The 14,193-nt window shown below is 27.1% G+C and overlaps 3 protein-coding genes across 6 annotated transcripts; 2 read left to right on the forward strand and 1 right to left on the reverse strand.

The window, feature by feature from the left end:
• Window positions 1–1,274: 1,274 nt before the first annotated feature.
• LOC132948308 (vacuolar protein sorting-associated protein 28 homolog) lies at window positions 1,275–3,209 on the forward strand. The gene is made up of 2 exons (XM_061018727.1): window positions 1,275–1,997; window positions 2,848–3,209. The coding sequence occupies exons 1-2, from the start codon at window positions 1,591–1,593 to the stop codon at window positions 3,086–3,088; spliced, it is 648 nt and encodes a 215-aa protein (XP_060874710.1). The 5' UTR covers window positions 1,275–1,590; the 3' UTR covers window positions 3,089–3,209.
• Window positions 3,145–9,041, reverse strand: LOC132948307 (BTB/POZ domain-containing protein 10). Of its 3 annotated transcripts, none has more exons than XM_061018725.1 (8): window positions 8,695–9,041; window positions 8,482–8,596; window positions 7,973–8,083; window positions 5,877–6,107; window positions 5,596–5,810; window positions 5,346–5,543; window positions 3,826–4,073; window positions 3,145–3,567 (listed from the first exon to the last, which is right to left on the reverse strand). In XM_061018725.1, exons 2-8 carry the CDS (start codon window positions 8,586–8,588, stop codon window positions 3,340–3,342), a joined length of 1,338 nt encoding a protein of 445 aa, XP_060874708.1. In that variant the 5' UTR covers window positions 8,589–8,596; window positions 8,695–9,041; the 3' UTR covers window positions 3,145–3,339. The 3 variants fall into 3 exon arrangements, with proteins under 3 accessions (XP_060874708.1, XP_060874707.1, XP_060874709.1); XM_061018724.1 differs by having other exon boundaries at window positions 8,482–8,636; window positions 8,705–9,040; XM_061018726.1 differs by lacking the exons at window positions 7,973–8,083; window positions 8,482–8,596; window positions 8,695–9,041 and adding an exon at window positions 7,228–7,741.
• A 67-nt stretch (window positions 9,042–9,108) lies between these two features.
• On the forward strand, window positions 9,109–13,890 carry LOC132948306 (DENN domain-containing protein 1B-like). 2 transcript variants are annotated; one of them, XM_061018723.1, is made up of 13 exons: window positions 9,420–9,451; window positions 9,729–9,887; window positions 9,946–10,083; window positions 10,164–10,299; window positions 10,366–10,419; window positions 10,683–10,940; window positions 11,012–11,113; window positions 11,376–11,603; window positions 11,721–11,897; window positions 12,577–12,609; window positions 12,664–12,884; window positions 12,947–13,061; window positions 13,137–13,890. In XM_061018723.1, the coding sequence occupies exons 1-13, from the start codon at window positions 9,435–9,437 to the stop codon at window positions 13,542–13,544; spliced, it is 2,046 nt and encodes a 681-aa protein (XP_060874706.1). In that variant the 5' UTR covers window positions 9,420–9,434; the 3' UTR covers window positions 13,545–13,890. The 2 variants fall into 2 exon arrangements, with proteins under 2 accessions (XP_060874704.1, XP_060874706.1); XM_061018721.1 differs by lacking the exon at window positions 12,577–12,609 and having other exon boundaries at window positions 9,109–9,451; window positions 13,137–13,889.
• The last annotated feature ends 303 nt before the right edge of the window (window positions 13,891–14,193 follow it).

Below are 14,193 nucleotides of genomic sequence, written 5' to 3' on the forward strand. Positions count from 1 at the left end.
GCTTTAAAATTTTAATTTTAAAATTATACCAGCTATTATCTAGGGTTTTGACATGCGTGTTCGACCGTTCGAGTTGTTTATATTAGCCACAGACATCTATTTAGTACATATCTGTGATATTAGCGTAGTTGCAAAAAGTTGATAATGAGGACGTATGCTCGTAGTTTTGATAATATTATTACTATTATTACTATTATTACTGTTGTATGTTATTAATATTAATACCTAATTCGATGACGCGATTTAGTGATTGTGTTTTAGTGATGGTAAAATGCTATTTATTTTAATTAGCAATAGCTATTGCTATTGCTAATGTAAAATAGCAATGATAAATAGCAGCTATTGCTATTTTTCTCGATATCACATAAATTTTGTTATTTTAACGTGTGTTCCAATAGCAGGACATTTTATTAAGGTTGCTACTATGATAATAAAAATCACAGTGAAATTAGCAGTGATTGCTACTTCCACTTCCACTGCTACTTTATACTTTTCATATATTTATAACAGGGCTCGGATGCTTGGAAGTTGTAATACTAAAAATGTTACTTTTTAGCTCTTAAATATGAATACTACACTATAAATAGCACAAAAAATCAAACAATATGCATTTAAGGGGATTCCATACCGTGATTTTCTGTTTTTGTCTAACACACGCGCGACATAGAATTTTAGACGGATTCTTTGCTAAACATATCAATTGATCTAATGAAGTGATGAGAATTCTGAAAACAGATTTGAATTCGTCGTCAAGTCTACTTGAAGTCGACTTTCCCACAATTTTAATTTTTTGATTTTAGCTTCTCCAAAAATTGAAATACAAAAATGTTTAAATACTATTTTTTAATATGACGTTTTCTGAAATTTGGGGTATAATATCAAAAATGTGGGAAAGTCGATTTCAAGTACCACAGAATATTAATATATAACATTAATTTATAATTTATATTTTATTTATTTGTAATCACTATTTGCTATTATAATATACTATATTATTACACTAATACACTATAACCTATTACCATGTGCTAAACTTCTAAATGCCTAAATAGCAAAATACTAAATAGTAAATAGCAAATAGCAAAATAGCAATATCATATTATCAGTTAAGAGTTAACACTTTAGCAGTTTTATTAGTTTAGCAGATTAGCATTTAATGTGACACGACGATATCACGATATCATCAATATCATCAGGGTAGGCAATAGGGAAAATATCAATAAAATAAAATAGCAATCACTGCTATTATTATTTTTGATTAGCAGGCTGCTGTTGCTAATGTAAAATAGCAGTGCTATTTACACTGCTACTGCTATTTCTTACCATCACTATTGTGTTTGCTATCACTTTTGAGTTTTTACAAATAATTCACAAAATAAATATTAATTTTTTACAGCAGTCTGTAGGCATCCGTAGTCTGTACACGGTAAACATATTAACAAAACATTTTATTTTGTTTTCACATTTTTACATTACATTATAACTAATAATAATAGTATGTAATAATATCGGTGTTTATTTATTTTGTAATTTTTGCACCCGAATATAATTTTTTGGGAAACCGGTTATATTTAGTAGAAAAGGAAAAATATGATGGATTCCCAAGATGCTAATCGTCCTGAACTGCTAGAGGAAGTAAGACTATTCCGCAACGCTCGTGAACGGGAAAAGTATGATAATATGGCTGACTTCTATGCACTAGTCAACACATTACAGCATTTGGAAAAAGCATATATACGTGATTGTGTAACGCCCAAAGAGTATACTGCTGCCTGCTCAAAACTGCTCGTTCAGTGCAAAGCTTCTTTTAAACAAATACAGGGTGATGATTTTCCATCGGTCGAGTCATTTGTAAAAAAATACAAATTAGACTGTCCAGCAGCAATAGAGCGTATTAAAGAAGATCGGCCGATTACAATTAAAGATGATAAAGGCAATACCAGTAAATGCATTGCGGATATTGTGTCTTTATTTATAACCATTATGGATAAGCTTAGGTTTGTATCAGAATATAATATCATATTATGTTAATATTTAAATGTTTCGTCAAGGGTTTCGTTTGTTGATAAGTAGGTAATTTATTTAAAATCTTAATTATTACAATTAGGTAGGTCATAGGTAATACATTTAAAAAATATCCCAATGAGGTATTGGTTTTTGAATTGATAATAATTTAGTTTGGGAACAATTTTTGTTTGTATTTTTAATATCCCAAATCTCAATGCATATAAACTCAACCACTTAGTAGTTAGTAGGGGTAGGCTGTATAATTTATTGCAGTTATCTTTTTATAGTGGTTAAAAACAAATTATAGCCTATCTGCCCTTCCTAAACAGTTGAAAAAGAACTGTTGTTTATATCTGAATACTTATATTAAAATCGTTGACACCCTACTTATAATTTCTGCGTACACTTATGCAACATAATATATTAGTATATTGTACATATAAAAAGTTATTAAAGTAATACTATATAGTATTACTTTATTAACTTTTTTTGGCTTGATAGTTTTGAATATGTAATTCATGGTTTCTTTTAATTCATGAATATTAAATGAAAATTACCCACATATAATTTTTACCCATTCTATACAGAGTGGGTAATTTTAATACATATAATTGTAGTAATTGCTTATCTCATCAAATTTCAACTTTTTACATATATATGTATTTGTTAAAAGCAAAATGTTTCTCATTATTTTGATTAAAATTTTCAAGTGCCTGCCTGTTAAAAATATCAGTCTAAATTATTATATAACTTTTCATAGACAACCTCTCTCACATATCTATTTCTAGTATTAATATGTAATATGTAAATTAAAAATTAATACAATTAAAAAAATTATAGATTGGATATTAAAGCAATGGATGAACTTCAACCTGACCTTCGAGATTTAATGGATACCATGAACAGGCTTAGCATGTTGCCAGCTGATTTTGAAGGAAAACAAAAAGTATCCGACTGGCTAAGTTCTCTATCATCTATGAACGCATCAGATGAATTAAATGAAACCCAAGTGAGACAGTTGATTTTTGATCTCGAATCATCTTACAATGCATTCAACAAGTTACTTCATCAGTCATCTTAAGCAAATTTATTAGTAAATATTTTAAGTTATAACCAAATACAAGAATAACATCAGAATATTTGAATAATCTTTATTTATAAGAATACAAATGATAATAAATTGATTATAATTATTTACGACATTAGAAAAAGATGCATTTATTAATAATAATAGTAGTAAAATGCTTGTTAAAAAAAAGAAAATCACCACTTGATTGATTGTTCAGTAACAATAAAAAATATATGGTACCTATACATAAATTTCATTGTATATTACTGATCATTGGGTTGAGACTCTTCATTTTGTTCAGCTTCTGAAACTGAGGGAGGAGGAGGAGGAGGAGAGTCCACAGCTCCATCATCTTGATCGTGACCATCATATACTACTCGAATGTCTGGATCTATGGCTACAGCACCCATAGGATTACCTCTAGCATCTAATTCCAAAACAGGATCAGCAGTCGCTTCTGCTAAATTAGTCACAGACTTGGACTTTAAGCACTAAATAATACAAATTTATACATTTTTATAATAGATTGAAATAACTAATTAGACATTATAACAAATGGAAATAATGGGTTAATATCTCAATATTTTAATATTATATATATTATGTGGATATTGAAATAAAATATATATATACCTACAATAAGAAATTTAATTCTTCTTTAATTTAGTTAAAAACTACTTATCTATTGGAATAAAAATAAGAGCAATATTTTTTAATATATAGATTATTGATAATAGACAAAAATTTACTTGAAAATCTACATGACGACTCTTAGCTTCTTCTTTCTCCCATGACATATGGATAAAAGGTCTTTGGACATAATTATAAATCACATCTTTACGACCCCCAGCTCTTTTTTTTACTTTTTCTTTATAAGTTGGGTAACCTTCAATGCCTAGACGAATCTTTTTAAGACCACGTTCTTTCATTACTTGTTTGGCAACATCTCTATTTTCAATGTATTTGAAGAATCTATATAAGGCAGTGCTATTTACAGCTGAAAAAAAAATTTATAAATTTGAATGTTATAATAAAAAGTGGGAAATTAGGTAACAGTTAGGTTATTCAGTAGGAGTCAAGTGTACCTCATCATTGAGTGGGTCACTTATCACTGTAATGGACATGTTGAATTTGAATTCAATAATAAATTATTGCATACAAAAACATTTTTGAATGAAGTTTCTGTCAACCCATATTACTGAGTAATTTTTATCATATATTTATCATTTATATAGCTATTATAGTGATTTATTTTACTATTAGTAATACGGTATAAATTATACAATAGCTTTATAATTAAGCAATAGCTATCTAAACATTTTGAAAATGTCGTAGCTATAGTAAAGTACTAAAGTATAATAATGAACGTAAATATAAGTCCTCATTAATAGTTTTAACTATAACAAACTTAAGTTAGGAACCTTACTTTGACCGAACCTAAACATTTTGATTAACACTAAAAAAGAAACTAAATTAAAAAAAAAAATGTAAGCCACAAACTAATTTGCAAATTTTGGTGATGTCGATAAATTTTGTAAGAATTTGAACTTAAACGTAAACATTATATGGATATGTATTTTTGATATTTTTTAATTGGTATATGAGGAATTTTGTATTAAAATGTCAACCTATTTAACCGAAAACTCGAACAATTGTATACATTGTATCAAAAAATTAAACTACCCAAATAGTATAAAAAGAACCAAGATATTTTTTAAAATGATGTCTAGTAAATGTTTGTATAGACATGAATATTCGGAGAAAATATCTGGTCTCAGTTAATCATTTTTGAGTAACAACAAAAATATGATATCAATTTTCTTGAAAACTGTTATTTCATAAGTATTCCTGTTTTTCCAGTTATCTTGAAAAGTACTAGGAATTTTTTATTTTTACTTCACAAAGCACTGGGGATTTTCCTACCAGAAAAGATTTTTAAGTCGAAAGTCAGCATATTTTCTACTATAAAATAATGTGTCTATACTCTATAGACACCAAAAAAAAATCATGATTAATACATTCATCACAGCTCAGAACCTAAAAATTGTTCAAGATTGTTCAAGAACACTAAATCTATAGTACAGACATACAGTTTAGACTTTTAGAGTTTTATATTAATTTATAAATATAATAATTAAAAACTAATTTTATTCGAACATGTCTTGTTATTATTTATCAGCATGTTATGACTCCAAAGTACCTGATGTTAGTACAAAATCATTTTAAGTTTGATATATTTTCTATATGAATTTAATGTACTGGTTTTTACTTTGTGAATATTCTTCTCCCATTTGAGGTGGATATTCTTCATCCCAATCTACTATATCGTCATCAAGTAAGACAACTACATGACATTCACGATCTCCTCGTTGAGCAGAATTAACCATTAAAGGTAATATTAGATCTTCTAAAAATACTTCAAACTGACAACGAGCTCCTTCATTTGATAGCTCATGTAATAATCCTCCTACAATAAACAAATTTTAGTTTAGAATAGTATAAATACATCAGTTACTTACTTAAATTTTGACATTTGACTGTTTTAGCGTCAAATGGTATTAACAAATAATCACAAGCTTCTCGTAGCTCTTGTACTGAAATTGAAGACGGGCAGCGCATTACATTACCCTTATAAAACTCCAAAATACACCTAAATACATTTGCAGAGACACCTTCTGCTACCACATATTCCCCACGTTCATTCTTATTTGTATATTCGTTAGAACTAAACATTCTGTCAAAAAGTAAATTACAAAATCATATATTTTACAACATAAATTTATTGTTTATTGATTATTACCTTCCAAGCATTGTATTTGAATGGGCAATGAATATAGCAGGATCAACAATAAATCTAGTGTTATCTACAATAAGAGTTACTCTTTCTTCTTTATTAGCAATATTGTTTCTAGAGCTAGTTAAATGGGCTGAACCTGAAGTGCTTGGATAGGACGAACCTGAAGTAGTTGCGTTTTGATTCATCAGACTTTTCATAGAATTCATTGAGCAAGAAAATCTGGGCATTGCTTTTCTATTAAAAATAATGTATTCATAAAATATATGTAATATAAAATTTGATTAAAATCATTAAAGAATAATAAATAATTATTTATACAAAGGACACATGGGATTGTATAAAGGAGTTTTAAGATTATATTAAATTCAGTTTTAATAAATAGTTGTAACAAAAATCGGTAAAGGTACCGAAAACAAGTGATTATATGTTACCAGTAGTTTAATTATCAATTATTATATAAACAATAAGTAAGTTATTTACAACCCCAACCTATTCCCTAATCCCAATCAATTTAACAAACAGTTTTAGTTAAAATTTCTATTTTTTTTATTAATAGGGGTTTAAGTCTTTATGTTTTACCGTCTACAGTTAAATTTTGATTTCGCTTAATGAGCTGATAACAAATATTTAACCGGGCAAATTCGGCCAACTAAACTCCGGTTAACTTTAATCGGAGATGGTATAACAGGTCCCTTAATATTCATATATTATTATATATAAATGTTGATATTTTTTTTTTAGCTATTTTTAGATTATTTTCATCAATATTGCAGATTTTAGTCTTTGACAAAAAAAATTATATACAGTGAAATCTCCGAAGAGAATTAGATTTATTTATTTTAGTTTCTTAGTAATTATTTACTTTTACATTAGTTTCCTGAAGATACATATTACTCATAATTTGTAATGAAAAATCATAGTTAATGAAAACCAACTAAAAAATATATTATATTGACATTGTAAGCCTGTAACAGATGACCAAAACAAATAATCAGTTGTTTTAATATGATTATCAATTAGTATAAAATTTAAAATACCTCTAGAGCAACTAGTCTTGTAAAAGACACTTTTTAAAAGTATTCAAGTACAGATACGGATACTAATTTCCTTAAACTAATTTACTTAAAAAAAATATTACAAAATTAGTTTGGTTTTAAATACAGATACCTGAGAAAATATTTAATATACTTCATAGAAGTAAATTTTTCAAAAGTATTTAAAATATGTATTTGAGTACTTAAAAAGTATTGAAATACTTTTACCCAAGTACTTTATAATACTAAGAGCAACAGTAATCAATTATCCTTACACCAAAATATAACAAGTGGTTACTGGTTTTCTAAAATTAGATTACCTCAGTTTTTGGAAGCGGTTTTAAGCCTTGATTAAAACTAAAAAATTATATCTTGTAGATTGCAGTGAATCATGAAGGTGATTTTTCAATTAGAATAAATTATTAAAGTAGGTCTGATATATTTTTAAAACACATAACATATATTAATGTTAAAAAGATAGATAGTTGGTCGTTAATAAAAATATTACTAGTCTGTTATTGCCCCATATTAATGCCAATAATATATTTACTTTTAGTTAATTATTACAAATTATAAAGATATCGATCAAATATTAAAACAAAATTTATTATTTAGGATCATGGTAAATAAATTAGTATTGTATCACAACAAAGTAGAAAATTCTGAAAGCCACATGAATTAGTACTACGCCGTGGCTGGGTGATAACAGACAAGTACCTAAAAACCCACAATACTACATACTAAGATAATATATTATATTAGCCTATGATGATAGCTGATACATTTTTGTTATTATCATTTTCAATTAATTTTAATTTTCAAGAATATAATTATTCTAATCTTAGATATATTAACTAGTTATGATTATTAATTCTTATCTTCATAGCTAAAATCATAGTCCAACAATCCTAAACTAGTTGTGTTGGTTTGAGCTCTTTCAGGTTTGCTTGAACAATCCTAATTCTAATGTCATGAGTTGTGTAGGTATACAAATTAATTTAATTAGTTTAAAATTAAAAATATATAATTTATTTTATTGTTTGTTTAAATTTTTTTCCAATTTACCTATTTCTCATTGAAGTTGTTTGTTGTTTATTGATTGGTGTCAGAGCCAACTGGTTACCAGTTGAATGACGCTGTACCAAACATGATTTGGGTTTTAAGGAACTTCCATAACTGCAATATAAATATAAATGTTAAAAATACTAAAACAAATAATACTTAATACAGTGAACTCTTGGTAACTCGAAGCTCACAGGGAAAAAAAAAATTTGACTTACTAAAAATTTAGAGTTATCAAAATCTTTATATGTAATCGTTATTTGAAAGGGAATTTTATTTGTTCGAGATGTCGAGAATTTTGTGTTATCAAGGTTCGAGTTACCGAGAGTACACTATATAATTCATAATATTACTGTATCATTACAAAATTCTATATTATAAAATATGTTACTCCCCTATTTGTAAAACTACCATTTTAAACTAGACCTTAGTTTATAATTCATTATTAGAACATTTATCATAATGCTATGTCTTTGATGTCAAAGAACAAATATTATGCAGGCGGAAATTACCTTAGCCTTGTTTTGAACACACGACGCCTATGGTCCTCGGTATCTTGATAATCTTCTGTGTCACTACTTGTATCACGATCGTAGTTGTGACGGCCGTCTTTAGACATGACCCAGGCTGGATAAAAACAAATAAGTTTAATAACAGGTACAAGAATCTAGATTTGGACAAAAAAAAAATAAACTTAATAAAAATATATAACATCACGAGCATACATTATTTTACCCATGAATAGGCACCAACCACTGGTAAAATATCCAACGTCGTTGTACACACAAGGTACACCTAGCACCTACAATACTATACTACCTAACCTTCTGTGAACGAAAACAAATGCTGATTGCTGAACAACTTTCGACTTGCTATATAGTTGCTAATGCAATAGTAAATCGTTGAAATTAATTTCTGTTAACACGATTTAACAGGCGGTACTAAGCTATCAACAATGTGGCCACTTCTATATTTCGAACTTTCAAAAAACTTATATTTATTACTGGAATGTTTTGTTTTTTGCGTATTCTTATTTAGATTGTGTTATCATTATTTTCAGAAGAACAAAAATAAATAAAAACATGAATCAGCGTTGTGTGAGTTTTGACAGTATTAATATATTATTATCTATTTTTTTTTATATGTGATCGGAGCAGTGGGGGATGGATTAGATTAGATTATTAGATAGATGTGTTATCTCTGGTTTGAAATGAAACTTTTGGGTTTTTGAGTTCCTTAACTCAATAGTAAATACTCATTACTCATCGTCTCATCAGCCCAACACCAGCTTATCTAAAATTTAAAAAGTCGGACAATTTTAAAATCAATGTAGTCGTGAATTCGTTTAACTGTCAGTCGTTGAAGACGTGTGCCTAATGTCCTCGATGTTTTCCTAAAAGTTAATTTTTTATTCACCAGTGAATATTTATATGTTTGTTTGTCGATTCTTAACAGCTTTGATGGAATGGGGTCACGGATAAGGTGAGCAGTTACAATTCCATTGAATTAATTGTTCTGTCATTGATATAATGATACTGTTTATTAGTCTCTACTCTCTCTCTAGTGGTTTAATATTTTTAAACAATAATAATATTGTAAAGTGTACCTTAATTATAGTAGCATAATATAGTAGGTATATAATATTTTTTTTGCCCAAACAGTATTTGGTTTATATTGAATTACATGTGTTATAAGTGGTCAATGTTTATAATTGATGAATTCAATAGTATGCATATTAATCTTCATTGTATCATATCAGGAATGACGTTGTTCGATTATTTGAGTGTTTCTGTGAAGTAGCTGGCCCAAGTAAGGAAAATACAGTACCATGGATTCTCCAAAAGTTTCCAGAACACTATAGAAATGATGAACTGCTCGAGACTGTACCTAATTTTGCTTATCCTTGTGATTTTGAGAGGTAGTGTTAAATATTAACTAACCCTATCTAGCCTTATTCTAATAATTTGAATGTTTAGAACCATGATTCAGCACTACTCATTTGTACTGACCAATGCTGAATCGAAGTGGATTTTTGGATTTTGTAGACATGATCCTAAATCTGAGACAGCTTTAGTTGTTCTCAGTTATCTTCCTTGGCATGAATCATTTTATAAGTAAAAATTATTTTATATCAACAGATATTTATTTATTTTGTACGGTTAATGGAAATGTATCATACTTATTTCTGTTTTAGATTATTAAATTGTATATCTAATCTCACAAATAGTAATAATTCTAAAGATCTATGGCCATTTTTGGAATCTGTATATAATAGTAAACTACCAATCAAAGGACTTGATTTAAAAATTAATAGTGATAGCGGCGAAGAGGTAATTAATTTACTATGCATTTTTAGCAAAAATTTAAAAATATTTTCTTATTATATTTTCTTATAGTTATTTGTTTGTCAGTCGCCAATTCAATTCCAGTTACCAAGCATTCCAGAAAATGTAAGTAGTTTGTTCTTTTAATTGAACTACGGTATTCTAAACAATTTTAATAATTTATGTTTTTAATTATTCAATAAAAAAGTATTATTGAGCAATGGTTTAATTAACCATTTAGTGCATTATGTACTTATTTATGATAATGTTTAGATCCATGTAATATCTTAATTTATATTTTTTAAAAAAAATCATTAAAACATTAATTATTTTATACTATAAACAATTTACATTTCAACTGAAGATTGATATTTTAAATTTTGTTTTAGAGAAATTTGACAGAATATTACAGTGCAGTTGATTGCCAAAATATGATTATTATATTTGCTTCCATGTTATTTGAGCGTCGTATTATTTTTACTTCCAAAAAACTATACAGATTGAGTGCCTGTGTTCAATCTGCTAATGCAGTTCTATATCCAATGAATTGGCAACACATATTTATACCAGTATTGCCTCAGTCACTTATTGATTACTTATTAGCACCAATGCCATACTTGATCGGTTTACCTCACTCATTATTCCAAGTAACTATTTTTCATCATTTAACTTTAGTTTTTGTCATATTTATTACTATTTTTTATTGTTGTTTTTTTAGAGTTTGCAACGTAATGACTTGGGAGATGTTGTTATTTTAGATGCCGATAATAATACTATAGAAACTCCATTTGATGATTTGGAAAATCTTCCAACAGATGTGGTCAGTAAATATTTATTAATACAACTACTAGACTCAATACTTTGTCATATAACTCATATACAATAGTAATCATGGGCAGGTTAGGGCATGCAATAGGTGTGACTAATGCATGTTAATGCATTAATCAATCTGAATATGACTTTTTAAAATCTTTTTTTCAAATATTATGGTTTATCATTGATATTGAATTGAGTATTACATCAAATGTAATTCATTATCCGATTTTTATGAACATTGAAGATCTATTTTATTTTTATTTTAGGTATCAACTTTAAGACGACAGTTACGTAATAAAGGTACACTTTTAGGCGATGGTGTTTCTAGAGCATTTTTACGTGCTTTAGTTAAGTTAATTGGTGGCTATAGAGATGCATTAAAATTTCATCAAGGAGAACGTATAACATTTAATAAAGAAGCATTTATTGAGTCTAGATCAGCAAATATGCAACCATTTTTGAAAAAAATGTTGGAATTGCAGATTTTTCAACAGGTATAATCATTGTATATATTTTAGGTAAAGATAGTTTTTTATGAAATTAACATTAGTAATTAGTAGTTTAATACTTAAAGTATATAACTGTCATAAAATTAATTGTTTTGTACATAGTTTATAGAGGAACGATTAGAAATGTTAAATGCAGGACTTGGTTTTTCTGATGAATTTGAAATGGAAGTTTGCAACTACCACGAGAAATCTAGTAATAGATTAAAGCATCAGTATAAAGATTGGACATTCACTATGAAACGTGAAGGAACTGCATTATTTAAAACTGTTAAGAATGCGGTAAGTTAGTAGTTTTAAGTTTTACTTAATTGGGGAATTTAGATATAGTAATTTTTATATTTTACCTACTATTTAGGTGTACATAAAGAACATATTTTATTAATAATTAATAATTTACAAATTATATAGAGCATACAATTAATATTAAAAATAAAAACCGTTTAACTTGTTTTAAAATATTATGCAAAAGTTACATTAAAATAGTAAATTATATAAAAATTTAAAATATTAATGTATAAACAAATTATCATTAATAATTTAAAACCATATAATATAAAATATTTTTATCTTTATTTTGGTTTAAATTGGGTTTAAAAGAACATAATCAGAATAAGATTTTTTATGAATTGGGTTCTTTGCTTGGATGTGGTACTTATTTACTTATTTATTAATTGTTGTAGAATATTAACAGTTACAATTTTATTTTCATTTACATAAAATATTCTAATCCAAAAATATGATTTTTGATTAATTAAAATTTAAAATTTTTCTTCGTTTGTATCTAATTTCATTTAAAACCTTATTAGACTTAGCTGGTTACAGAATTATGGTAGATATTTGTAAACTGTATTTAATAGAATATGAATCCTAATAAACTAATTTTTGCATAGCTTAATTTTTGGTTTTCTTATAAACCATTAAATTAATCAGATTATTACATTTTATTATTAATTTTCAGGCTAATCCTACAGTAAGAAATGCTGTAAAAACGGTAAATTATTTTAATGTAAAAATAAAACTTTTATATTATATGATACGTTTTTAGGTTAAAGAACGTGGAAAGGATTTTCGGTTGGCTTACAAAGACATTAGATCAAAATTCAATGCTCCAAATAAAAATCCTCGAACTAAAATTGGTACCCATCCGAATTCTGCACCAAACTCTCCTTCTATGCAGAAGAGACAATCATGGTCACATACAACAGCATCTGCTAGTTATCGTAAAGAAACTGCCAACGGATTACAAAAATTAACTACATCACAAAAGTAAGTGAATATTTATTGCCATTATTACAGTTATATCAAATAGAAATTTTTGTTTTTTATAGTTTCAAAGACTCCTCGATTTCACCGCTACCTCAAATTAACTTGAATTTAATGGAAGATCTAAAAGAAGTTATATACAGAACTTGTGATAATGATGATCCACGGAAGTATACATCAGTAGGTTTAAATAATTTAATGATTTTTACTTCTTGATTATTAATTCTAATTATAAATGAAATATTTTGTATTCAGTCCTGGGATGATTCAGTCAAATCAAACTTCATAATTAATGATGATTTAATCAACTCGTCATTTGGGTCTATGCCAAGCGAGAGTCCAATGGAAACTAAAGATCTGATTCGATTGGATTCAACGTCTAGTATAGATGATTTTGATCCTTTAAATAGTCCAACTAACAGTAATGGTTTGGTTCCAGGAGTAGGTCTTAGTAATCCACTGTATCAGTATTTTGTTCCATTAAATAAAACTCAATTAGAAACCAAAAATAATAATGACCTCCTTAATGAGTATGGATTAAACTTTGATTTGTTAAGTTGTACTGATCAACCAGGTCCATCCATGTCAAGAAGTCAACCACCTGTACCACCATTACCACCAAAACCAAGCAATTTTAAATCAAATTGGACCAAATTTGAATAAAATTACAAACCTAGTTTATAATTTTATAATACTTGTGATAAAAAACATTTTATTTTGCAATCACACTACTTTTAAGTTAGTGGTTACCACTTATAATTAATATATTACAACATTGTCCATGTTTACATTTTATCAACATTTTTTTATATACTCATATATTATTGTTACACCAAATATTAACAAATGGACCAGAATGTTGTGTCTGATTTAGATTGTTTAACGCTCATAAATGTAGTCATATATTACATGTTATACATGGTAAAAATTGTATGTTTGTTTATCGTTCATTATTTTTTTTTGTTGATAGAAAATTAAATAAAACAAATAAAAATATATAAACAAAAGTTTGATAATTTACCATTATTTTGATTTGATATTAATATATTTTAAGTGGGGATAGGTCACTTAAGCTATCCAGCATAAGTTTGCATAAAATAGAACAAAAAATAAATCAGCTGCCATACTATTTTGAAATTGATAGTACTTGCAAAGTATAAACTATTTAAATTATACCTTCAATTTTTCTCAAATATCAAACTGTTTGAATATCTTATAATTTGAGGATTCTCTTATAAGAAATTATTATTCAGTTGAAGCAGTCCCTAAAATTGTGTGTAGTACGAAATTTAAAATTGTGTTATTCTAATTA

This window comes from Metopolophium dirhodum, chromosome 7 (assembly GCF_019925205.1).
Source record: "Metopolophium dirhodum isolate CAU chromosome 7, ASM1992520v1, whole genome shotgun sequence".
Taxonomy (NCBI): domain Eukaryota; kingdom Metazoa; phylum Arthropoda; class Insecta; order Hemiptera; family Aphididae; genus Metopolophium; species Metopolophium dirhodum.